General features: G+C 32.5%; 1 protein-coding gene and 1 non-coding gene across 2 annotated transcripts; one reads left to right on the plus strand and one right to left on the minus strand.

Moving 5' to 3' along the window:
• Positions 1–13,978: 13,978 nt before the first annotated feature.
• LOC113707543 (U6 spliceosomal RNA) lies at positions 13,979–14,081 on the minus strand. The gene has a single exon (XR_003452267.1). It is a non-coding gene; the product is annotated as a U6 spliceosomal RNA (small nuclear RNA).
• A 10,746-nt stretch (positions 14,082–24,827) lies between these two features.
• Positions 24,828–26,012, plus strand: LOC113706534 (peamaclein-like). The gene is made up of 2 exons (XM_027228456.2): positions 24,828–24,987; positions 25,627–26,012. The coding sequence occupies exons 1-2, from the start codon at positions 24,906–24,908 to the stop codon at positions 25,809–25,811; spliced, it is 267 nt and encodes an 88-aa protein (XP_027084257.1). The 5' UTR covers positions 24,828–24,905; the 3' UTR covers positions 25,812–26,012.
• Positions 26,013–26,266: the final 254 nt, after the last annotated feature.

The raw sequence follows: 26,266 nt of genomic DNA on the forward strand, positions 1-26,266 counted from the left end.
AATGTGTAGTATACTAGCAACAGCAAGAGTACATTTTCAACACATTATCAACTACAGTTTCTATGTGGAAATAAACCTTTGTAACTGTCGTATGTCATGCAGTGGGTCTATACTTCAATTTTGCAATTCTAAATTCAATCTTATGGCTTTTATAAGCTTACTAATTCCTTTTATTTTTCTCTTTTTATCAGGTGTTATTTGATTGACGATTGTCTGTATATAATGTGGCTCAGATAAAGGTCCATCAAGCTAAAATTTTCGTGCTTTAGTCATGCACATTTGTGAAAAATAGCAATGAACCTCTATCAATATGAAACGAAAAAAGGAAAGAAAGAAGTAGAGGAGGAAGACCATGGATATAAAGAGTTATGCATTATTCAAATTTCAAAATAAAGAAGTCAGGTGTAAATTAATCATTGGAGTCTTAAAAGATTAGTTTTACATAATGTATTGTTCAATAAAGAGAATTTCATGTATGGCATTTCTTTTGATCTATCGTCTAGTCAAAATAAAGTAACTGATCATTAATCTGAAGATGGTACATGTAAGTCCACTTCATTTCCCATGTTTTGGATAAAACAAGGTATGTACAGCATCCTTTGTTGGAAGATGAATTATGATTCTTCAAAAGATGTGGCTGCCAAACTTTTGGAAAACAAAAGGTAGCAGCAATTCCCATCATTCACTCTTCTTTGTAGGACAGTTCATTTCCTTAACTTTTTAGCTTCTCTATTTGGAATGCTAAAATGTATTTGCTAGCATTTTGGATAATCATCTAGTTCCTTGCCCATTCTTCAGCAACCAATTTCTTCATTTCCTTTGTGTACTTGGGTACCTAAAATTGGTGATTCAAATTGAAATGCATTGGCAATGTTGAATCCAACTGCATCACTTAATGCTGCCTTGTTTCTACTAGTTCAAGTGATGTAACTACTTTGACAAATGACACAGCATATGCACAGATTTAGCTTGATGATTAGAAAATTCGACAAGCATTATAACTGGGCCAAGATGGAATGCTTTATATGGTTTATGCAATAGGCAGAGATGCTAAATATGGTTGCCATCTAATCCATTGCAGGCATGTAGATGGCATTATTCCATTGAGTGACGTGTTCAAGTTTTTCCTTGATTGGCCAATTAGACAAAATAATCTATGGTGTATTTTAGATTAAACAACTGGTTTTGAAATAATTTTTTTGGGTAGTTTTTGGGAGTTTGAACCGCCAGTATTTGCAGACAATATTAGAAGTGATAAAATTAAAAGGAGGGAGATGAGAGTACTCATTGTCTATAGATATATGCCTTAGATTCCAATTTTGCCTTTGGATGCTATTCTATCATCAAGCTATCTGCTCAAATTGAATGTGGTAAACTCCTTTGTCTGCTCCAACCAAGCAGCACTTTAATTAGTTTTACTGATAGTCCGCTTAGATCTATTTTGACTTTGGCGCTATTCCTTGATCAAACTATCTGGTCCAACTAAACCTAGATGACTTCATTGACTAAACATTGTTCATGCCTCTGAGAGAAACTACATATCATGAGACAAGATGCACAGTAAGAGACAATTCAATTAAAACTATTCTGGGTTTCCAATTGGTTGTTCTTAGGCACCGAGCAATTCTGTTTTCGTTTGGCAAAATTAATTCGAGTATTAGTAATTGAGTAGTTGGTAATTTAACTATCATATATTAATGTTTACTCATTTACCTTGTTTTTGGCAAAAAACTTGACCACAACTAGTGCTATAGTTAATTTATATCCACTATTAGTCACAAATGTAGATAAGATGGCAGCCTAGAGAAAAATTGATAAATTTAGTTGTGTGGCCTTCTTTACTTTCTTTTAAATATTCATATACGACTAAGGTGTTGTTGTTGATTATGCTTAAGTATGTACATTCCTTGACATCAAACTTGACATCATATGATTAATTAGTCTTCTAAGTCTTTTGTTTTTAATTCTAAAATCTCACTTGGTAACTATCTTATTTGTCTTTTTAAATTATTTATTTATTCCCCCTAAAGTAAAATGGGATTTCAATTGTACTTAAGGAAAGCACCAGAAGATAATTATTCAAATTCAATCCTTTTCCACCTCGAGTTTAAAGTTCCTTGGATATGTTGTTAGAGTTACAAAATTAATCAACAACTTCCAAGGCCTTATCCTCATCAAATATTACATATAGAGTATATAGAGTATATTAAGGAAAGTATGTAGAGTATATTAAAAATAATATTCCTCTTCTAAAAATAATATATACCTCTTCTAAAAAGTAATAAAATAACATACCTCTTCTAAAAATAATAATATACTCTATTTTTCAAAAGTTGTTTCTATGTGAAAATAAAATTTGCATTGATTTGTATGTCATGTAGTGGGTATATTTCAATTTGACAATTCTACATTCGATCTTATGGTTTTTATTAGTTTACTACTTCCTTTTATCTTTTCTTATTTTATCAGGTGTTATTTGATTGACGGTTGTCTGTATATAGTGTGGCTCAGATAAAGGTCAACCAAGTTGCAATTTTCGTGCTTCAGTCATGCGCATTTGTCAAAAACAACAATGAACCTCTATCAATATGAAAAGAAAAAAGGAAAAGAAGAAGTAGAGGAGGAAGACTATGGATATAACGAGTTATGCATGATTCAAATTTCAAAATAAAGAAGTCAAGCGTAAATTAATTATTGAAGTCTTAAAAGATTAGTTTTACATAATTTATTGCTCAATGAAGAAATTTCATGTATGGCATTTCTTTTGATCTATCATCTAGTTAGAATAAAGTAACTGATCGTTAATATGAAGATGGTACATGTAAGTCCACTTCATTTCCCATGTCTTGGATAAAACACAGATATGCACAGCATCCTTTGTTGGAAGATGAATTATGATTCTTCAAAAGGTGTGGCTGTTAAACTTTTTGAAAACAATAGGTAGCAACAATTCCCATCATTCACTCTTCTTCACAGGATGGTTCATTTCCTCAATTTCTGCTTTTGGCTTCTCTAACTAGAATACTAAAATGTATTTGCTAGCATCTTGGACAATCATCTAGTTCCTTGCCCATTCTTCAATAATCAATTTCTTCATTTCCTTTGTGTATTTGGGTACCTAAAATTGGTGATTCAAACTGAAATGCATTGGCAATGTTGAGTCTAACTGCATCACTTAATGTTGCCTTGTCTTTGCTAGTTCAAGTGATGTAACTACTTTGGCAAAAGACACAGCATATGCACAGATTCAGCTTGATGATCAGAGTATTCGACAGGCATTATAACTAGGCCAAGATGCAAATGTTCCCTATGGTTTATGCAAAAGGCAAAGATGCTAGATATGGTTGCCATCTGATCCATTGCAGGTGTGCAAAAGGCACTATTCCATTGAGTAATCAAGTTTTTTCTTGGTTAGCCAATTAGACAAATATATGGAATGGGTACTTTGTGATGGCTCTTGCAAACTAGTTGTAACTTTAGTTAGGGATTAATATTTCCAACATTGTCAATATAGTGTTTAGAGTTTGGATGCATGCTAAGTCATTAATATTTAAATTTTAACAATAAATTTCGCATATATGGCGTGCATCCAGATTCACTAATGTATTTGCTGTCAGTGCAAAAAAGTTTTGTCCATTAGTTAGAGCAAGTATAGCAGCTTTGCTATGCTTGGAAGTTGCTTGAAACATCTGTAGTGGTTGTATATATTTTTAGCTTCCACTTTTGTGCAATCAAACTTTGAGCTCCATCTCTTCTAGGATACAAGGCTAGTAGAAAGGAAAAAGAAAGAGGAAATTTCTGTAAATTTAGAGGATTTCCATTTTTCTTTATATCTCTATGATTTATTTTTTCAAAAAAAAATTTATAATAACTATGTAATGTGACTAGGTTTGGCCTCATGCCAAAAAAATTTCTCATTACTAAAGAAGCTTTCTCATTATTAAAGAAGCTAATTTTTAGTCAAAAGCCCACTAAATTAATCAACAAAGAGTATCCTAGTAAGAGTTTTGTCTCTTCTAGAGTTTACTAGTAAGAGTTTTCTTCTCTTCCAAGCTACCTTAATGGGAATTTTGTTTAGTTTTTTGTTATTTTTTCTCAAACCTTAGAGTTTTTTTAGATCTATATGTTATATTTGGAATTTTTTGGATCTTCTCATCAGATATCGGTGTCAGTTTTAAACTTGAATCAGTTGGATAACATATCTAAGGCAATTGGCATACACAGACATTTGTGCAGGAACTTGTGCAATTGGTCAGATCTAATAGTTTGTGAGTCACAATGTAATTTTTTATATTTTGTAACTCTATTAAATCTAATAATTTTTCAAATCAGATATATTTATGACATGCTCTATATATTTTTTGCCATTAGTGCATCTATGTTTGTCAAACAAATCGTACTGAACTATTTTCAGTTAGTTTATTAATAGTATTGCCTTCTGTTTTATCAAAAACAAAACTAATCAATAAAGATCTCAAACTACTCCAATTAATGCAAATTGATTTTGAGATGCAACTCAAGTTTGCTCATCAGTCCACAAGTCAAGCAACTATGCAATTCTATAAGTTTGCTCAAAGAAGGAAGCTTTATTGCTTTCTTAAAATATGAGAAGACAATATTAGAAGAGAAAAGGTTACCTAAAACAAGGAAGCAAAAAAAAGAAAGAAACATAAAACAAGAAAAGAGAAGAAAGTAAAAAAAAAAGGTAGCCTTACTCCGATGAATATAAAGAAATCAAGGGAAATTCAATTGCTTTATTATAATTGGCCAGAGGGATTTACTTGGTGAGAAATGGCCTAAGAGAGATTTACATGGTTAAAGTGTGGTGAATTGAAGTTAAATGTTGTGTGCCTATCGTGCCATGGTCTTAACATACATCAACTGATTTTTTTCCTTCTAATTTCTAATTGGAAAATCTTTATTTTCTAGAACCATCTAAAATCACTTTCAAGACTATGCTTTAGTTATAGGAGGCAAAGGGAATTTAGGTCTCAATTAACTTTACTATCATTAAAAAAGGTAAAGTTTACTCTCAACTTTTACCCTAATCAACAATTCTTAAGAAATAAACAACTTGATGTATCGTACAAGATTTTAATATGGTTCTAAGAAATACACTTCGAATAAATGTCTTCATATGAGCTTGACATTAATTTCGTGACAGTCATTTTTTTTACCTACTATCATGGCATCTTAGTGATGTGAAATGTGAATTGCAGAATTTTAAGCAAGAAGGTTACTTTGTTGAATGGCATTGTAGTAGTAGTAGTAGTAGTAGTAGTTGGTAAAGGGTACTGAGTAGATGTCGAGTTGAAGTTTTGGAATGAAAGAGATGAATAATCATTATTTTCTATTGTGGTATCTTAATATGTTGGCATGGAAATGAACATGGGAGATAAGTTTGTTGTTTTGATAAAGGTGGTAATGGTATATTTATGAATCACAAGTATGCGTCATTTAGTTTTGATCAGTCTTGCTATTTCTTGAAGGGACAAAATATAGTTTGCTTTTCATGCGTTGAAGCCATATTATGGCATGCATAAATGACATGTAATTGCAATACGCGTATGTGAATTGGTATGTTTGCTTCTTTATTATGCTCTTATATTAGGATATACTTGGAGAAAGAGGATAGAGAATTTATATTATTTCATATTTTCTTTTATGTGTATTGAGTGAAATTTTGGGGTATTTGTTGTGATTTCATACTATTTTAGTTGTTGTTGTTTTTCTTTGGCTTAATTAATTTGTCTTAACTTGTTTTCATATTAAAAAAAATGTGGATGGAGCCAAATTATATACTGATGAGTTAAATAATTTGGGTATCTAGATTTCTAGACATGTGGATGAAGTATATCAATTAATTGTCTTTAATGGTGGATTTGTAAGAATATATAATATTTGGATTAATCGTATTGAAGTTATATTTTTTTGGTCTAGTTTTTTTTCTTTTTATGGTTGGATGATACCATTTAGACTATCATTTACTTGAATGATGCTACTGAATTATATCATTTTATTGAGTTGTATAGAACTTATTGCAATCATTCTACCGGTGGTGCATTATAGGTTTCAACTTGGTTCACTTGCATATGTGAAGACCCATAGTTTAGATGAACTCGTCTTTTGATAATTAACAAATAATGATAAGAAGTACTAATGATTCAAGTCAAGTGATTTATTTATTAAAATAAACTCAAATGTGGAGTTCATGAAATGTGCCTACCAAAGTACCAAAATGATTGGAAAAGACGTAAACTTTAAAATGAAGTTGAAATGATATGCAAACAAGGATAGGATAAAACTTTGGATACATGTTTGATAGCTCCAAGTATCAAACATGAAAAAGCGGTATTAAATGATGAAGGAATAATGCTTGTATCAAACATGATGTGCAAAACCTTTACTCAAGTGGTCTACCAGAGGATGCAACCAAAAGAAAGCCCTTGCACGGTAAGGAGAAGTGTGAGGACCCGTAAACTTTCCCTAGTTTATATTCTTTTATTTTATTTTTCCACATGCATTTTCCTTACTTTACTTTACTATATTAATTTTTCAAAGATTTTTATCAATGAGTATACTTTTAAATCATTTTTCTCCCAGTATAGGTTAGGTCATGAAGAATTTGAAGTGTATTATGGACATGGGACCCGCTAGTGCAGTTAGTGTGATAAAATTTTGACGATTAGTTGGAATTTTTTGTAAAAGAATATTATTTTACAAGGTGCTAGGAGACAATTAGAGATTAGTTAGATAGATTAACCATTGGGAGAAAGAAGATAAGCTTAAAACATTCAAAGTGCCAAGTGTCACTACACTATTGGAGGGTGGACTTTGACCAAGCTTATTTAACTTTCCTAAACTTCAATTTTGACCCAATTTTTATCCCATTTTAAGCTTCCTTGGCCGGCCACTTGAAGGAAAGAAACCAAGGGAGAAACTTCATTTGTTCTTCAATTTCTTGCTCCAATCTTGGATTTCAACTATAAATCTTACAAACCACACCATATAAGTTGCTCTTTAGGGAAGATTAAAGCTTGTGGTGGAGTGATTTTGGGAGGAAGAAACCTAAGCTACCATATTTCTTGTGGGTAGAAGGTAACTTTCCAAGAAAACCTCTCTTTACTTCTAATAATTGCATCATAATGGTTTAAGGTTGTTAAATATGTAGTTTTATGGGAAAAATGATGGCTTGAGGTGGTGTTATGGAAAATTTCAGTTTTATTAGAGGATTTTCTGCCCTATTATGAAGCTTAATGTTTGACCATGGATTGATAGCTTTGTGATGTGTATTATTGAGCTTTTATATGCTAGTTCTAGTTGCCTAAAGGAATTTCCAGCTTGTGTTTGAAATTTCAGATTTAGGGTTTCTAATTTGGTCTTGTTTGTGGTTGGTTTTGGAGCTCTCACTTGGTGAGATATGAAGGGTATTTAATGGTTTATGATCTGTATGTGAAGTTGTGGCTAAAATGAGATGAGATTGGGTGTTAATGTTAGGTTGGAAAAGTAAAGAAAACCAAAGGGAGTGCTGCTGAAATTTTCACAGGACCCTTGAGCAGTCTTGGGGAATCTGCTATATCTTGATGTAGGAAAATCGGAATTGAGTTCCGTTTGTTGCGTTTTAAACTAGATTCATAGGATATAAACCATGTAAATTTCGGACCCTGCTTCTATCTGTACGATTTATGGTGATTTTTCAAAGTTGACTGAAATTGCGTACCTGTTCTGTCTTTTACTGGACGAAGCAGCGACTTGAGGCTTGAGTTTGACTGAATTGTGATCCGAAATTTAAAAATCTGTCTTGTGAGAAATTTTACTCCTTTGAGTCTATTTTCTAACGGTATAAAGTTTACTAATTTCGGATTTAAGAATCTTGAGATATGATTTTTCAAATGTTGGTGCGCAAAACTGGAAAATCCTGTTTTCTTAGAATTATTCTTACTCTTATTTTGCACCTTAAGTTTGGAGTTAGTAAATCATTGAGGGTATGTTTTGGGTAGAAGCGAAGAGTTTTTGGATCGTTCATATCTGTAGGACCAACTACTATCTTTTCACTCCAAAACTATAACTTCGTGTGTATTGATAATTTACTTGGTTAGACATATGACTCGTAATCGAGTCTCAATTGTTCTACCTTGTTGGTTTAGGACGTGCCAGTGATCCAAGTACATCAGGAGGAAACGTTTGAAGTTATTTATTTAAACTGGTGAGTGTACCACTCCCTTAAGTTGTTGCTTATCTGTGACTTCTGTATACTTTATATGAAATGAGGGTGTACTTCATCACACTCATTTCTCTCATATGTTTTTTTTCGTTCCTGTATATTGTATAAATTTGTATTTGTTCTCTGTATTTGTTATCTATATCTATTCTCTGTATGTGTTGATGTCATTTGGAGGGTTGAATCCAACGACCATTCTATGACCTATGAGTTCAAAGCCGGTGGCTAGTTACTCGAGCCGAGTCGACAAGGACTTGGTCGATTAGATAACGAACCATGGTAATCCACTTTTAGGAAATTTTTGGGTATTGGAGGCTCTGGATTTCCGGTATACTCAAGTATTACCATCTATGTTTCTGTTGAGGTGTTCGGGCTCAGTGAGGGGTAAGTTTGGTGGACGGAGTTGGCATTAAAGTGGTGCTCTACTGGATTGGTTCCTTTATTTGAAAGTTGACTGAGTGTCAACTACTTTAATTAAGCTTTGGTGAAGTAAGGAGAAATTGGCTCTTGAGAGCCACCTATATCCTTTCTATTCGAAGTTTTTGTTTATTTCCCTTATCTGGTGTGTATATTTGACTGTGTATTTCGGGTACCTCACTGAGTTTCTAACTCACCCCGTTCCCGTTACTTTGTTTTCCTTACAGGAATACTACTTTGGAAATCATGATTTTTGGAAGGAAGAGTTGAGCTAGTAGATGTGTATCATTTTGTTAAGCTCCTCTGTAATTATAAACTTTAAATGTATTTTGTATAAGTATGAACTTTTGTCATATTTTTGACTTGTACTTCATGGAATTGTGAAAACATCAATGTATATATGTTGGTAAGTGTATACTATATATATCTCTTGAGCAATGCATGTCTTGCATGTCTTTATGGTTACTTAAACCTTATTTGAACCTATGGGCAAAACCGAGTGAGTGTGGAATTTAAACGAAGAAAGAAAATTTCTGGTGGGAATTTCTGTGCGAGAATCCGGCTGCAAATCCGGCCAGTTCTTGGCCGGATAGCTGGCCAGATTGGCAGGGGAATTGGATCACTTTGGTGTTTAGCTACTGCCTCCAATCCGGCCAGGAATCGGACCGGATTGTGACGTGGTAGCGGCACTTTTGTTTTGTTTTTTGATTTTTCGTTGGAACATTGTATCAAAGTTCTATTGCATCTTTTAGTTTAGTTATTTTAGTTTCCAAAAGTTCTTTTCTCAAAGTCCCTTTTGAATGTTTGGTAGGGTTTACTTCCATTTCGGATCCGTAGTCCCTACGAGAATTGGGCAGGCGGTCCGCCGAATTCTTTGGTTCGTCTTAGGGGAATGTGGGGCTGTCACAAGAAGAAGTGATGAAATAAGAGTGTCAAGATCAATGAGATTTGAAGAAAATATGAAAAAGAGAGATAAGTTAAGAAAGACTTGATAAAGAAGGTTTAAATCTTGATCTAAACTTTAATTATATCAATGAAAATTCATGAAAGAAAGTGAGTTTGAGACAATTTGAAGAAAAAAAGAAAAATTAGAAAAAAATTGAAAAATGTACTGGAGAATGAATTGTAATACTATGGCAGTGACAGGACGTCCGATGTGATAACCCAGAAAATTATTTTCTCACCTCCTAACTATTTGCATTTTTATTTAAATTATATTTTTATAAAGTTTGCATTCATTTAATGATTTACTTGTTAATTGTTAAACGAGTTTCTCTTACTTGTACATTTTAACTTTCGAGCGTTTAATTTCTTGACAATTGTTGATTTTGCGACTTATTAGTGAATTTGGCCAAAACCCTAGAAAAAATATAAATTGAGATATTAGTGAAGTTAAGAAAGATTTTGGGAGTTAAAAGAAGATTAGAAAAACGAAGGATTGATAGTGAAAAAGCTTAAGTGGCAGATACTATTGGTCACTATTCAAAGTTGACTTAGAGAAACCTTCTTGTGGCTTGTATATTAGTTCCAAAAGCAACCCAAAGCCTTCATTTCTTCTCCTTGGCTGGCCGAAAATAGAGAGAGTGACAGACTTCAGATTTTCTTGAGATTCTTGAAAATTCAAGCTACCCTTTCATCAATCTACTTAAACCTTAGAAGATCTTGAGAGAAGAAAACTCCTAGGAGTGGATCTTGCTATCTTCTTGGTTTAATCTTTCTAGGGTTTGAAACTTTGAAGAGGTAAGTGGCTAATCTACTTCATTCTTTAACCTTTCAAGCAATTTTGGACTAGATCTTAGTGGATTTATGGTATTTATGGAAAACCTATGGTGGATTTAAAAGTTTTATGGAAGTTTAGTATTAGATGCTTTAATGATCTTGGTTAATTTAAATCCTGGTATGTTTGGCTAGAAATTGGTGGAGTCTTGTCTCTTGAGATCCTAGGGTTAATTATTGATGAAACCCTTGAGGATTTGAGTTCTATTTCTAGTGATTTGTTGGTGAAAATGGAAGAAATCTCTATGTCCACCAAGTGTTTGATCTTTTGTTAAGAGTTGTTTATGTGCAAATTTTTATGATTTTTCTTGCTAACAATCTTGGCTATATACTGTTTGATATGTTCATGGATTTGTTATGGAAAAATTGGGAAGATTTGATGGAGAAATGTTTGGAAAATTCTTGTGGGAAAATTCTGCCTTTGCTGTCCAAAACAGGGGAAGATATTCCAGCCTTGATTTCTACTTTTTTTTTTAATAATTTTGGGCAAGTTTAACACATCACTCTTTACTTGTATGTTGAATTTGAACCAAAACTATGAATTTCTTCCTTGTTTTCTTGTTGGAAAGTTTGCAAAATGGACTGAAACTCAGAGAGCATTTTCAGTCAACTTGTTAGATTTTATAGTATTAATTGAAACAAATTAGAGTCTAAATTTTATACCATTGTAAAGTCCTTTGAATCTAGTTTCAAACGCAACCAACGGCATTCGATTTCGATTTTTCTACATTGAGTTATAGCCATTTTCCCGAGACTGCTCAAATGCCGTGATATGATACGACAACTTTCTTGTGCCTCTGTGATTGAATTTTTTACCACGAAAATGCATGAACTGAATTTCGATATCTTCATAAGAAAGTAAATCTATGTCTTAGCTTCAAAACGTCATAAAATTCATCTCAATCTGATAAGTGTACCTCCAGTTATAATCAAAATACCGAGAGGTGTCAAAGCTGTCACTTTGATTCTTCTCCTGTGCACTCTTTCCTTCACTTTTCTTAGTTCAATTTAACATTTTTCACTCCATATCATACCTGAACCATTGACCTCACATGTACATGGATTTTCCCTTTGAATTGAGCTTGAAAACATGTGTTTTGGAAGACTTTTAAGGACGTAAAAATATGAAAATCTTGAGGAACATCTTGGGACTTCTAAGTTGGGACTTGGGAGTAGTTTTGATTAAATGGTGGTTTGGAGTAGTGAATCTCATTGTACTCTAATTACTTGGTTCTAGGACTTGGAAGTGAACACAAGATTTGCACCCGAGGCGGACATTTGAGCTTTGCTTTACATGGTAAGTGTCAAGTGCATGTTTCTTGATATCTTGATTTGAATGATACCACGTGTTATGTGTTGAATTCTAAACTAGATGAGACGAGGGTGTACTTTATCCCACTCGTCCTCCCCTTCTTGAATGATCTTGTACTCGCTTGAACTTGATTGAACTGTACTTGTGTTTGTGCTTGTGCTTGACTTGTAAGTGCTGAGCGGCAGCATGTACCACACTCAATCCGAGTGGGAGGTGCCTCTCATCCCGTCTCAATACCTCTATCTTGATTAAATCGATTGGAGTGTTATCTCATCGACCATTCTTGTTCTTGCTTGGGTATATTCAAGTATTACCACCACTATTTCTATTTGGCATTCGAGCCCGGTAGGGGGTGAATCGGTGGATGGGGATTCGTGTCAAGTGAATTCTACGGACTTGTTATTTGCGTGGTTGACGGAGTGTCAACAAAAGAAAATGATATCCAAGATCGTGAAATGGTAAACTTGTGTCTTAACTTCTGAGAGCTCCTGTATCCTTTTAATGAACGTGTTTTAGTCCTTTATTAGCTTTACATGAAACTATTGTTGTTATTCGGTGCATGTGCCACTTGAGTTGAATTATGGTACTTGTTTTACTTGCTTGCTTGTTTTCTTGGCCTCACTGAGCGTTAACCCATTCCTTTTAGTTTGTTTTCCTTAACAAGCATTGGCAACATGGAAGCAGGGAAATAGACAGTTCGAGAGTTGGCGTCTAGATTTAAATAACTTGTCATTCTAGTTGTACTTGGTGATTTGATTAGACGACTTAGATTTTATCCATTTGATTGTATGTATAAGTAGGGATAACTCGGAATATTGGATGATCTATAATGTTTAACCATGAAGTTTTGATACTTACTTTGAGGTTACTACTATTGGAGTTTTGGAATTGTTATTATTCTCTGAGATTCGTGAGTGAGTTCTGGCGAGAGTTGAGCAGGCACCCCGCTAAACCCTCTAGTTTGCCTTAAGGAAAGGTGAAGCTGTCACATCCGAGCCAAAGGATACTGCATCTGAGCCATCGTCCGAATCCCATTACAGCTAGTTTTAACATCTTTATTTTTTTGTTGTTGTAGCTGCATTTTTTTTCATTGCTTTCATCTATAAAGGATACAAGGACGCCCGTATAAAGTAGTTTTTTGACTTGTAATTGTTCTAGTTCATATAAAAATTAGTTTGGTTAAGAACTCTTTATAATCTTAAGATTGTCAATTCAAATTGTTAGTATACTTCAAGTGTCAGTTTGGAGAGATACTGATTATCACAAATGGAAGTTGTTGGTATAAAACTCTTGACTCAACTAAAGTAGAGAGGTTTAGTATGAGTAAGAGTAAGTCTCATTTGTGTACAAGAAAGTTATTGTCTCACCTACAATGAAGAGTCACTTAGTGGAGGAAAATTTAAGTTTTGAGAAACTTGGAAATGGAAGTATACTTCAAAGACGAAGTCAAACCATTATTAATTGGTTTGCATACCTTTAATTTCCTTTACTTTTTTAATCTTACTTGTTGTGAACTTAATTGCATTTTTTTTTATCTACTTGAATCTCTTTTTTTTTTTTTTTTTGAGTTTATCATTTTCAGTATTTTGAATTATCTTGGTTGATTTTAATTTGCTATTTTTTTATCAACTTAATTCATCCCCTCTTAAGTTATTATGGACTAATAATGTGAAATTATATTTACGAGGAATACCTTTATTCGATTTTTCGCCCATTTGATGAATTGCCTGCAAATACTCGTTATCATTTTGGGCCTTTTGTTGATTTTGAATTTCTTATGACCTTATTTTGCTTTGTGAAAGGTCCCTAGAAAAATTTCATCACAATAATCCCCTAAATATGCATCTTAGAAAGTACTTAATATCCACAATAAGGCAGCAATTTCCGACCTTGGAGTCCCTGATTATATCAAAATTGAACAAATGCAGCCCAGTAGCTTCCTCAACCCCTTAGCTAACTAGTTATCAACTCAATGGAGGCAATTATAGCCCTTCCAAGGCAGTCGAGGTGGTCTCACTAAGAGTTAGTACACCCGAGGTCCAGTATTCGAGCCTTGTAACAAAAATGGAAAATAACCCAACAACCCGAATAAGGGTTGGGGTCTGAAGTGGGGTCAGGTCCTTTTTTTATTAAAAAAAAATGGAGTCAACTCTCCACAATCCAAATTACTCACGATACATATTGGCAAACTCCTGCAAAATAATCCATGACTTATAAATAATTCATATTTATGACCTTTTAGTGTTCAAACCTGTATTTCCGTACTGTTCTCGATTTGTGCATGTCATCCTTGCGCAGGGGCCATGCTAATCTTCTCTGTGTCATTACAATTATATCGGATGTCCCCGAAGGGACACTTTATTTCCGTACTATTAAAACTGTTTCTTGTTATTGTGTTGTCCGTACAGTAATGGGCTTATACACATGGTTTTTTAATATCAAATTACAAAGAAATTCTATTGTTTACTACTCAATTGGGCTAAACGTACAATTGAAAAAAAAAAAACAAAGATAATTGTACATAGCTGAAAACGGTTAAAGCCAAATGAACATTGCAAATTTTGTGCAGCATAGAATATGCACTTCGATGAAATGTTTTCTTACGATGTGTGTGACAAAATATATTACTGTTACTTCTTCTTCTTAATTATCCAAATGAAGCTACAAAGGGTTATTTTTCCGCAAATTACAGATATAACAAGTAATAGCTCTCAACTCCCATCCCATACATCCTAACTTCGTTGATGAACATGAAAGAACATTTTCTTTACCATTGCATATGTGGAGTACACTAGCAACAGCAAGAGCATATCTTCACCACATTATCAGCTGCAGTTTCTACTTGGTGAAATCAAATTTTCCATTCATTCATATTTCATGTAGTAGGTCTAGTAACTTCAATTTTCCGGTTCCACATTCGATCTTGCTTGTTATAAGATTACTAATTCCTTTTAACTTTCCTCTTTTTATCGGTCTTATTTGATTGAAGGATGTCTGATTATAATGTGGGTCGGGAAGATGTCCATCATGCTGCAGTTTTCGTGCTTCTGCCGTACATATTTTTGAAGAATAGCAATGAAATTCTATCTATATGAATAAAAAAAAAGAAAAGGAAGAAGAAGATGAGGAATATCCAGAATTCAAAAAAAAAAAAAAAGTAAAGAAGCCAAGTGTAAATTTTCTTTTCTAGGCGAATTCAAGTGTAAATTAATCATTAAAGTATTCAAAGATTAGTTGTACATAATTTATTGCATAATAAATAGAATTTCGTGTATGGCATTTCTTTTAGTTTTTGTACCTCCTTTACAAAATTTCAAAATTTCTTTTTTTGTCCATCATCTGATTATACAAAGCAATTGATCCTTAACTTGAAGATTGTAATTATAAGCAATTCATTTTCCATGGTGGAAGATTAGACATGATGTGAGAAAGAACACTTCCTGTAATCGCAACCATGCTTAAACGCGACTTGAAATGGTTCAAAGGTGATCAATTTCGGTCATGCTTAAACGTGACTTGAAAAGATCTTCTTGTCAGCTTCGTTTAATTAGTACTAGTATACGCTAATTTGGAAAGAAAATTAAGTTCATTAGTAAACATTTTTGCTAAATTGAACCCTTCAGATAAACTAATGCTATGTGCAAAGAAACGTTGGATCTCAATATCAGTAACCAATACACTGCCAGGAGGCTTTCTAGGAGATGTAGCAGCAAACACTTCCACCCCAGCCTCACTACTAGAGCTAGCTGTGGCAGACACCATATTCTAAAACGCTCCTCTTGGTTTACTAGAATTTAGCTCTAGGGGCCTTTGTCCAATGCTTATCCGTTGGCAAAATAAACCAAACCTAGAAGTTTCTATTTATTTATTTATTAATATTATTGGAATGAGGTTTTTTGTAGTTGTGTTATTTTGGAGTTTGTATTTTATTTGGTAATTTTTTATGAAAGTAATTTCGTATTTTACAAATTTTGATAAGTTATAAAGAGGGTATTAGTTGGAGTATTTTTTTTAAAAAAAATAAAGTAGGTCATGTTTGATAACTCAATTCAGTATCTAAACTTAACACATTCAGATCTTAACATGTTCAGACGCGTTTACTAACAAAGAATTGAATATGTCTATTGATTAAATAGCGCTAAGTTTTCTAAACAAAACTTGTTTCCAAAAATAAGTGATAGACTATTCATTTATCACTTAATGTGATAGACACTCAAATGCATCAAATTTAGTACTTAATAATTCAATAATTTAATATATTCAAATTTCAAATTTCAGTTTTCAAACTTCAGTTTTATCAAATACATCCTAAGAGATTCAAGAGAGTCCAAGAGAGTTTGTTAGGATTTATTCTGGTGCAACTTTCTTCCATAGTTTGAAATATCAATTATATTGTGAGTTATTTATTTTCTTCTCTCCCACATATTTTTTGAGTGATTATTTCATCCTTCAATTGACAAAGTTGCATGCATAATTATTATTAGAACCCTAAATTTGGGTTCAACATTATTCACTACATGAATATTCTTCTGCTAAGCAATCTTAGGGATCCATTTCTGACTCGCTTTAGGATGCAGAGGACATTTACTGGTGTAGTTTCCAGAGCACTTAGCACAGCATGGAGAATCCATTTATATTCAACTGACTGGTAAACAGTTTCACCAACACTCAAATTCAACACACACTCTAGCAAATGACACCCTAGTTTGTACATATAGCTGTGCGCTGATCCATATACAAAGCTGACCAATGAAACTAGGTAAATTGCTAAGTATCCCAATTATATAGTAGTGCAAGCTAAGCCCAGGAAATTGAATCCGGACGGGAATTGTCTTGAATTCTTCAGAGCTAGATCGAGAGAGGGACTCCACTGCCTTAAGAACAACATTTTACTACCCAAAAGGCCAAGGGACTTCTTGTATGGAGAAATATAAACCAAACTTTTGCTATTTATTTATGTTGCCATGTGGCTTTAGTCTGATTGGTTGGTTTTATTAAGGTGGGCAATGTAGGTATGAATTCTTTATTAGTATTAGTAGAAGTTTTTGTATAGGATATAAGTACTAAGTCTGGCTGTTTGCATTTGACATATAATTATACAGCTGCATAAAGACATTATAGTGAGAAGTGTCTGTCTGCTGTGTTTTCTTTGTTTTGCGCAGCTGCTTGATTTTCATCAATAAAGAATTTCTTTGCCTCTATATCGGTTTTTCTTGATTGTTCTTGTGAGTTTTTGTGTATTTATCATTTTGGGTCCATCATTGTAGCACCACATTCTGACTACTCTCCCCCTCAAAATGACAAAGCTTAACTATAGGCACAAGCGAAGACTGAATATTCTGAGAAGGAATATATGAAAAACTCATGTCCCCATGAGAAGTTCCAGATTTCATATGATTTGTGGCCAAGAACCAGTTTCAGTGGAATGCACTGCCTAACTCAAAACCATTAACTTTTCTACCTTGCATCTGAGTTTCAGCCAAAGGGGGAAAAGTAGGGAGGTCTTTCTCAATGCTCTTCATCTAGCTTACTACCACTCCCCTCATCCTTATTGAACTTTCTCTGGCTGCAACTCACTAACATTTCTTCAAACCAAAGATCCAATTGCATACAGGATTCAGCTTCATCGTGGCTGCCATAAGAATCTAACAAGAAAACTCCATAAAAGCTGGGAAAACATAACCAAAACAAAAATCCACTCCGAGACGATGGTAATATAGTCAGGACTAGTGGTGGAAGATAACAATGTACCTCATTGGGGCTCGGAAGCTCCAACAATAGCAGAAAGTAGAGAGACATAGGTTAGTATACAGCTACTTTTCTTTCAACCCATGTTAGTAGGCGATTACTAGAGAGAGAGAGAGTTTCCACAACCTTTTTATATATGGGAAAAGTTAAATTGTTCTTATCTGCATTGGCAAGAATGTGTTTAAAGTCACTGAAATTAAATTCAATTTGTTAATGTAATTCATGTTTACTCGTACCATGCCCATAAACTGCACGTATGAGAATTAAAACTGCTCATGTGTCAAAATTTGGGTATCAAAACTACATTTTTCTCTTTTTTACAATTTGTAAATCATGAAAAAGTATTAAAAATATATCTCAAGATGTGAATTCACAGCTTCCACACCTCATAGGAGAAATGGTATTGGCATGGGAAAACTGATGTTCTGTAGATTTGATTCGAATCCACACAATACAGACATTAGTTAATCTGCCTCTTTGCACAGATAATGGTCAAAATGATTGAGAAACTTGGCAACATTGCTGGCTCAAAGGACCATGTAGACAATGATGAATTTTTGTGGTTAATATGCGTCGAAAGAAGGTGTGGATACATATCTCTTGAATGCAATCCATGGGAAACAGTTGCATGCTATTTTTGTAGAGTTTGTTGAAGAGATGATCTTCCTCTTCTTCATGAACATCAATCTATTATTATCACTCTAATTTTTGTCTCAAATTAAAAAAAAAGAAAAGAAAAAAGTTACTAATTTTGGATCAGTTTTTTCAACCCCTTTCTTCTTTCATTAATTTCATACCATTTGGGCTCATTAGAAAGCAGAGTTGGCAGTAGTGACTAGGGTTGCAGTTTATAAGCGTTGGATCCAATCTTCAGCTTCTTTTTTCTGGAATCCTCATACACTTCAACCTAAGATAGCTAAGAAATGTATAGGTATCATGTAAAACCAGGGAAAAAAGAAGAGTTAAAGAGGATGGAGAAAAAAAAAATTGATCGTCCACATGTGCTTTGCAAGTTAATTATGTTTATCAAGATGTGGAAAAGAGTACATGATAGAGGGTGACATAAAATCCTACCTCCTGATTTAAATGAAATGCAAATTTTGACATACATGAAGCTAAAAATATTGTCTCAACATTGTCACAATGATGGTAACGCGAGGCACTACAATGTTTGACTTGAAATCTTGTCATGTTTGCATAATTTTATTAGATAAATGTAGGAGTGGGAGAAATGAATATGTTTCTCAAAGTTTTTGTAAGAAAATTATGCATATATTTATAGCTTGTACAAAGTGAATTCAAATAACTAATACATTGAATCTAGAATAATTTATATGAGATAAATTCGTAATTGATACTAATTAAGTAAATCCCAAATTCATGCTAATTAATAGAATATAATACACTAGTTGATACACTAAATCATTTACATTAACATCCTTCCTCAAACTTAAGGTGAGTGCAAGGAAACCAGCTTAAGTTTGCACCTAAACGTTTGAAACCCATCAACCACAAATAATTTGGATTCTTGTTCATGCATTTAACTTATTTTGGCCCCCTTCTATTTTGAAAACAATAAGGAAAAAAATTACCTTATGAAAGACAATTTTGGGAATAGAAATTTCAGTTCGGAGTGAATTACTCGTGCAATAGAAGGGCAACTAAACAGGAACTACCTGATTTTTGGTGGCAAGGGAAGTGCTGGACCAAGTTTACAAATTTGTCATTCTCTTTTTCATAACTGAAATTATGCAATCAAATCCAGGCCACAATCTATTATGCACGCCTAGGATAATATATTTCTCCACCTTTGATTGAATCTCAAAGTGGATGAGAAGAGTAAAAAGAATCGGCAACAAACATCACCAACAATCCCTAATCCTTGTCGGTTGTTTGACTAATATTTTTCGTGCCAAAAGGTCAAATTATTGGCTGGGACCATGCACAGTTTTCTTAAAATTGTGGGCAATGATTGATAAATAAACACTAATGATCTACTCTGAAAAGGGATTACCAACCTCTGAACACTTTTTATTTTGCCTTACATTTGCACCCTCTAAATTTTTGGACAAATTACATTTACTATAGTTTAGTATTTTTGTACATAACCCTCTTATGGTTTTAAAAATTATACATAACCCCCTCATTGTTTGAATTAAACTGTCAAGGGGATGAAAATGATCATTCATAACAGAGCATTTAAAAATGTCGAAATTACCCTTGTTTAAAAATTAAAATGGCTGGAGTCATGACCAAAATATATAAACATAATATACATGACGCACTAACCTGGTATGGTTCTATGTTTTACCATATAACCCCCTTATGATTTAATGTTTTACTATATAATCCCCTTATGATTTTCAAAATATACACATAACCCTCTTGTAGTTAGTAAATAATTTTCAACTTTATATAGGGGTATTTTTGACATTTTAGGTGATTCCGTTATGGATTGCAAATTCCGTTACTTTGACACGTAATCCAAACCATGAGGGGGTTATGTATAGTTTTTGGAACCATAGGGGGTATGTACAAAAGCACTAAATCACAAGGGGTAAAGTGTAATTTGCCCTAAATTTTTTGAAATTCCTTTACCCTTTGCAATAGGCACTTAAACTTTCTAGATTTCCATTTATAGATTATGTTGCCCTTCTGAAGAAATGTAATTTGTACTATCATGGCCGATTTCTCAAAACTAAGTCTCAGATAAACTTAACCGTCCTTATATTTATGTCTTTAATGCTGTCATCTCAGAATTTTTAGTAAAAAAAAAAAGTGAAGAAATATCTATGGGCCATGAAAGAATTCCAAAGATTGTGAATGTTGCAATTGTTGATTCTTAGTTACAAACAGAAGCAGAGCCATATTAAGTTGAGGGTGGACAATCACACCCGGATTTGCGATTGAGCTAGCCGATAAGTATTCTTTCTCCGGTCTGGCATGAGCCACTCTCCTTAGACACAAAAGTCCGGCTATGCTTTCTTTCGGAGCAACTCCTCGTCTCTCAGCCTGGCTCAATGCGATCAAAAGTCACGAATCGTAGAAGGCCCTCAACTTTGAAAAATTCCTACATTTACACCTCCTGAAAATTTTCAAATTCCTTTCTTCATTTATATTGCCCCTCTAAGTTCATAAAGTATTTGTTTTCATTGCCTACTTTAGACATGAACACATTCAAAAAAAATTTTTAAGTTTTATTTTCAAAACAAAAGAAGAATCTTGAAACTCATGGTACATAAAGATGAACTAATAGTTTTCATTTGAATTAATTTTTCAAGAATTATCGTTGTGATCTAGTGCTCAAAAAAAGCTAATCATATCATTGCTTCGACATTATTATTGTACATGAAATTCTATTTAGTTCTAATATCATTAACACAGCCATCGTACTAGCTAGTTGTCTAAAGTTTTCCGTCTTATAATTTATTATGTACAAAAAAATTTTGCCCTTGGAAATAGTGTCTATTGTAAACGGTGCTTGGTTGGAAGGTATAGGAATCAAGAATTGGATTGAGTCCCAAAATTGTTGCTTGGTTAATAGGTATGGGTTTTGAAATCTTGGAAAGAATCATAAAAAATCAGCCACTCTCAATCCGCAACTAGATTGGAGAGTTTTGATGAATCTCACATTTGATTCCAAAATCTTTAAAAAAAAATTTATTTTTGGGATTTTTTTAAATATATACTGGCTCTGTTTCTATATATTAATATTTATTTATATATATTTTTTTATTTCAATTTTATTTTATAATATGTATATTAATATATATATTTAATATATATATTTAATATACATAAATAAAACAAAATCGAAATATATATTTATATAAATATAAATATATTTTTAAAAAAATATTTATATTTATATATAAATATATATTTATTTCAATTGATGTAATATATATAATATACATATTAATATTAATATACATAATTGAAATATACATATACATATTAATATAATTTTTATATATAATAAAATATTAATATTAATTGAAATATACAAATTGAAATATACTTATTAATATATGTTAATATACATATTATAAAACAAAATTGAAATAAATATATTTATATATTTATATAAATATATAAATATATTTATTTATATATATTTATATAGATATATAAATATAAATATATTTTAAACAAAAATATTTATATATATAAATATATAATATTTATTTCAATTGATATAATAAATATAATATACATATTAATATACATAATTGAAATATACATATTAATATTACTATAATTTATATTTATATAATATAAATAATTGAAATATACATATTATAAAGCAAAATTGAAATAAATATATTTATAAATTTATGTAAATATATATAAATAAATATATTTATATATTTATATAAATATATTTTAAACAAAATATTTATATTTATATATGAATATATAAATGGTGGATGGGTATGTGGGATAAGCATTTGAACGAGGAAGAAGAAAGATATGAAAAGAAAAAAGAAATTAAAGGTAAAAATTTGATTATAAAATTTGATACCCATTCCTTATCAATATTTACCAAGCACCCCCATTTGTAATCATATCTTTGTCCAAAACCCATACTATTTCAATTATAATTCCAATTCCTAAGCTTGAACCAAGCGCCCCCTAAGTAGTTGCTCCCTAACCTTAGAATCCTTGTTCTGCCACTAATTACAAATATATATATATATATATATATATATATAATTGGGGACTAGGGAGTAGCCAACCTTGAAGGGTCTCGAATTATAGAAAGCATAAAGCAAGGAATCGGCCAGACTGCAGAAGTTACAGTTCAATAGTTGTTGTAAAACCGCGGAAGCCACAATTTCTTAGTTTCGAAGAGGTCCATACATTTTAAGATGGTGTAGACAGACAAAATAGGTAATAATTTTAACACCAAAAGTATCCGATGTTTTAAAAATCGAACTGTTAATTGAACCGGTGAGGTGTTTGAGTCAAGATTCAACCGGTCGGATTGGTTCAACCCTGGTTCAATGAATATTTTAAAAAATAATTTATATAAATATATATGCACAAAATAAGACACGCAATGGACTAATTTACAACTTTATATGATGAAAAGTTTAATATTTTCAAAGAACTTGAATTTTCAAAAATAAATTTTTTAAATTATAAGTTGAAACACATAAATTTCATCTCAATCTCAATTATATCTATCAAAAAATAATCTTAAATCCAACCCAAAATTATCACAATATTTTGAAATTATACAAACTTCACGTCTATGGGAATTAGACATTATGAGATTAAATTTTAATTCACATTTTTGAAATTTAGAAATTGCAACTTTAAAAAAAAAAAAAAAGAAGTTTGGAGGAAGTCAGGAGAATCGAAAATAGATATACAAATTTGATAAGAAGTAAAAAAAGTGAGATGAAAATGGGCGGTTGTGGCATTTAATAGTTAGTCTTTAGGGTTAAAGAAAAATAATTTTTTTTAATTTTTTTCAATTTAATAGACAAAAACAAAATTAAAAGATGGAAGAAAACATCAATAAATTAAAACTAAAGAGGTTTGATTAAAAAGGGGGTAACAAAAGAAAAGGAGAGAGAAAGAAATTTGAAGATCAGAGAAAAAGAGTCATGAGATGATGAGATTTTATAAAGAAAACGGAGGAAAGAAAGATGGAAATTTGTTTTATATAAATGTGATATAAAAAAATTAATTGGATATGATGGAGCAATGGTTACTATGTTGGCCTTTTATAGCCAAGGTCTCGAGTTCAATTCTTGCTTAGCTGCATTTTGCAAAACTTAAAAAAAAAATTGAGGGGAAAATTGAAAATCAAGAATCACCGTTCCACCAGATTTACCGATTTGACCGGTCTTGATCGATTATTTGACAATTTCAACTGTAACATAAAATCAGACCGGTGTCATAACCAATTTCAACTATAGCATAGAATCGAACTGGTGTCATGGCCGATCCGATTTTCTCTTCCACTGAAATTTGGGCCCAAAAAATTTGTTATTTTTTTATCTGTTATTGCGTTAATGCGTACATTTGTTATAATAGTGTTTACATCTCATAAAATGTGTTTGCAGTGTGCCTCACAGAGAGTCCTGATCTGTCTGGACTATGCCTAGATGTACGTCTTTTCTAACGATTGGAAGTACACATGTAAAACCCCCCGGAAGCTAATCCCTACATAAAATCGGACCAGGCAACACTATATTATGCACGCCCAGGATACTTTATCTGTGTAAATTATAGACCATTTTTAGAGAGTAGATGAGTCATGACAGGAGAATAAAGAATTGGAGGGGGAAGGGTGCCAATCATTGTACATCATGAACGATCTTAAATCCTTATTATTTTCTTTCTAAAAGGCCAATATCTGGATGGGCCACAATGCTTATAAATTTCAGGCAATTATTACCAAGTAATAACTAAAGTCTGCTCTTTTGGCAAGGTTAGCACATTCTTTTAACTATGCATTAGTATTTCTTCCACCATCTATATGATTTAATAGTAATTTTTTAAATGTAATCGATTTGTATTGATCCTAGCCGTATGGGTCGAGTTGACTGTAATCGTGTACCCTTACCCCAAAATAGTAGTTAAATACAAAAAAAAAAAAAAAAAAAAGATAGCAAATTCTTAACTTCTTTTATTTTGCCCTATATTTGTATATTTCTTAAAGTTCCCTTCACCATTTGCAATATCATCTTATACTTTCTAGATTGTTTCGCCTTTACATTGCCCTTGTAAAGAAATGAAATTCTTGCTATGAGGCCAACTTCTCGAAATGCAGTTCGAGATAACCGTAATCGTCTACATGATTAAGTCTTGGATACTGTCATTTCGATCCAAAAATTGAGCAAATCACTAGGGCAAAGGAAGAATTTCAAAAGATTATGAAATTAATGTCAATTTTGCAACTGTTAGATTATTCGTTACCCAATCATGGGGCGCTGGTTAGTGACCAACCGTGATGGGGTCTCTAGTTACAAATTGTAAAGCCAGGAATCAGCCAGAGTGTAGATTGCATAATGAAATAGTTGGTGTAACCCACAAATCCTCTGTTTCAATGCTGTGCAAAAGGATTAAGAAGCTGTAAAGAGACAAAATAGGCCTAATAGCCTAATATTTTTAACAACAGAAGCACCATAACCACCATGCAAACAGTCTGGATCCTGCCTGGACGTACATGCTTTTTAAGACATATGTCTTTGCCTGTACCTCCACCTAAAACACCTACTTCTTTTGCACGGATATGAATAATTTGCACCATCATGAGATGGCTGATCAGCCATCCAAAGATACAACTATAAATACTTGCATAAACCCTCCCTAATTCTTCACCTCCTTCAACCTTTAAGCTTGTTTTGATTTGTTTTCAAATTTTGCTTCTTTCATTTCCACCTTTTATAGTTAAGCCTCTAATTTGGAAGCACAATGAAGCTTTATGTTGTTAGTTTGCTACTGGTGACGCTACTTTTGAGCTCCTCACTTTTCGAAATTGCAATGGCAAATACAAGTAAGATACTTTTTTCCCACTAGTAGCGACATCACTTAATGCTAATGTAGTAGCTTCTATGCAAATATTTTTATTATTGTTTTTGGAATCTTAATGTTAGTGTAGAGCTAAAGAATAAGGACCTTTCTTGATTTGGGAATACCCTTTAGTAATTGAATAGCACATGACAATTCTTAAGCATCTATTCATGGCTCAAGAACTTGCTCAATTTCTTTCCCACCCAACTCTTTCATGGTTATTTATATTTCAAAAAAAAAAAAAAAGAAGTCAGTTTTTTTCTTTGGAGAAATCAGAAGTATAAGAGTTAATCTTATATACGCAAAATAGTGTATATATTATCATGACTGGATATAATATATATATATATTTCAGATTTTCAATTTAAATTTAGAGTAGGTATCATATATTAATGGTGATAGCGTTTATACTATCAATATATAAAACATTAATCCAAAACATAATAGGGAAGAAAATGAAAAAAAAAAAAGAAGAATAGAGCATTGAGATTGGAACCCTCGTCAACAACTATAACAACGTTGACCACTTGGCAGTTTGTTTTTAAGAAGTAGTACGATGTTGATTTTGGTACATTTCATTCAATTTTGACATTTTCTTGTTCTGATTTGAATATATCAAAAGGTTTCTGCGACTCAAAGTGTGGGGTGAGATGCTCCAAAGCAGGCTTGATGAAGCGTTGCCTGAAGTATTGTGGAATCTGCTGTGCTGCATGTAGTTGCGTTCCTTCTGGAACATATGGCAACAAATCTGAATGCCGATGTTACAGAGACAAGCTCAACTCCAAAGGAAAACCCAAGTGCCCTTGATTCTAATACTCAATGTTTAAACACTTTTCTTTTCTTGCAGATTTCAAAATGTTTGTTTCTTCATTCACTTTCCATAAGGTTCTTGCCTATTTCATTCATGCAGAAAAGTGTGTAACAAATAAGAGATATCCAATCGGATATCTCTGTAGATGTAATATTTTACGTTTGCTCTCAACAATATTGTTTAGAATTTTTCTCTAATTTCCTGTGAGATCTCATAATATTTCTATCATTAACATGAAAAGAATTTTTAACTAGAGATGGAAAAATTGTACCAAATTGATCAAGTGATTTTAAATGTCTAGCATAATTTTGGATTGAAAGGATTTTTTCATGTGTAATGGAATCTCGACTGAATTGTTTTCACCATGACTTATAACATGCATAGAAAGTTAGAAACCTAGCTAAAGAACAAGATGCATCATTGGTTTATGAGAAAGAAGGGAATTCTCGAT

The sequence above is a fragment of the Coffea arabica genome, chromosome 8c (assembly GCF_036785885.1).
Source record: "Coffea arabica cultivar ET-39 chromosome 8c, Coffea Arabica ET-39 HiFi, whole genome shotgun sequence".
Lineage (NCBI taxonomy): Eukaryota > Viridiplantae > Streptophyta > Magnoliopsida > Gentianales > Rubiaceae > Coffea > Coffea arabica.

What these genes read in the sequence shown, in the direction of transcription:
- LOC113706534 (XM_027228456.2), top strand. Translation starts at nt 24,906, where the DNA reads ATGAAGCTTTATGTTGTTAGTTTGCTACTGGTGACGCTACTTTTGAGC. An exon ending in AATTGCAATGGCAAATACAA is followed by an intron (nt 24,988 to 25,626) that starts GTAAGATACTTT and finishes ATATATCAAAAG; the next exon opens with GTTTCTGCGACTCAAAGTGT.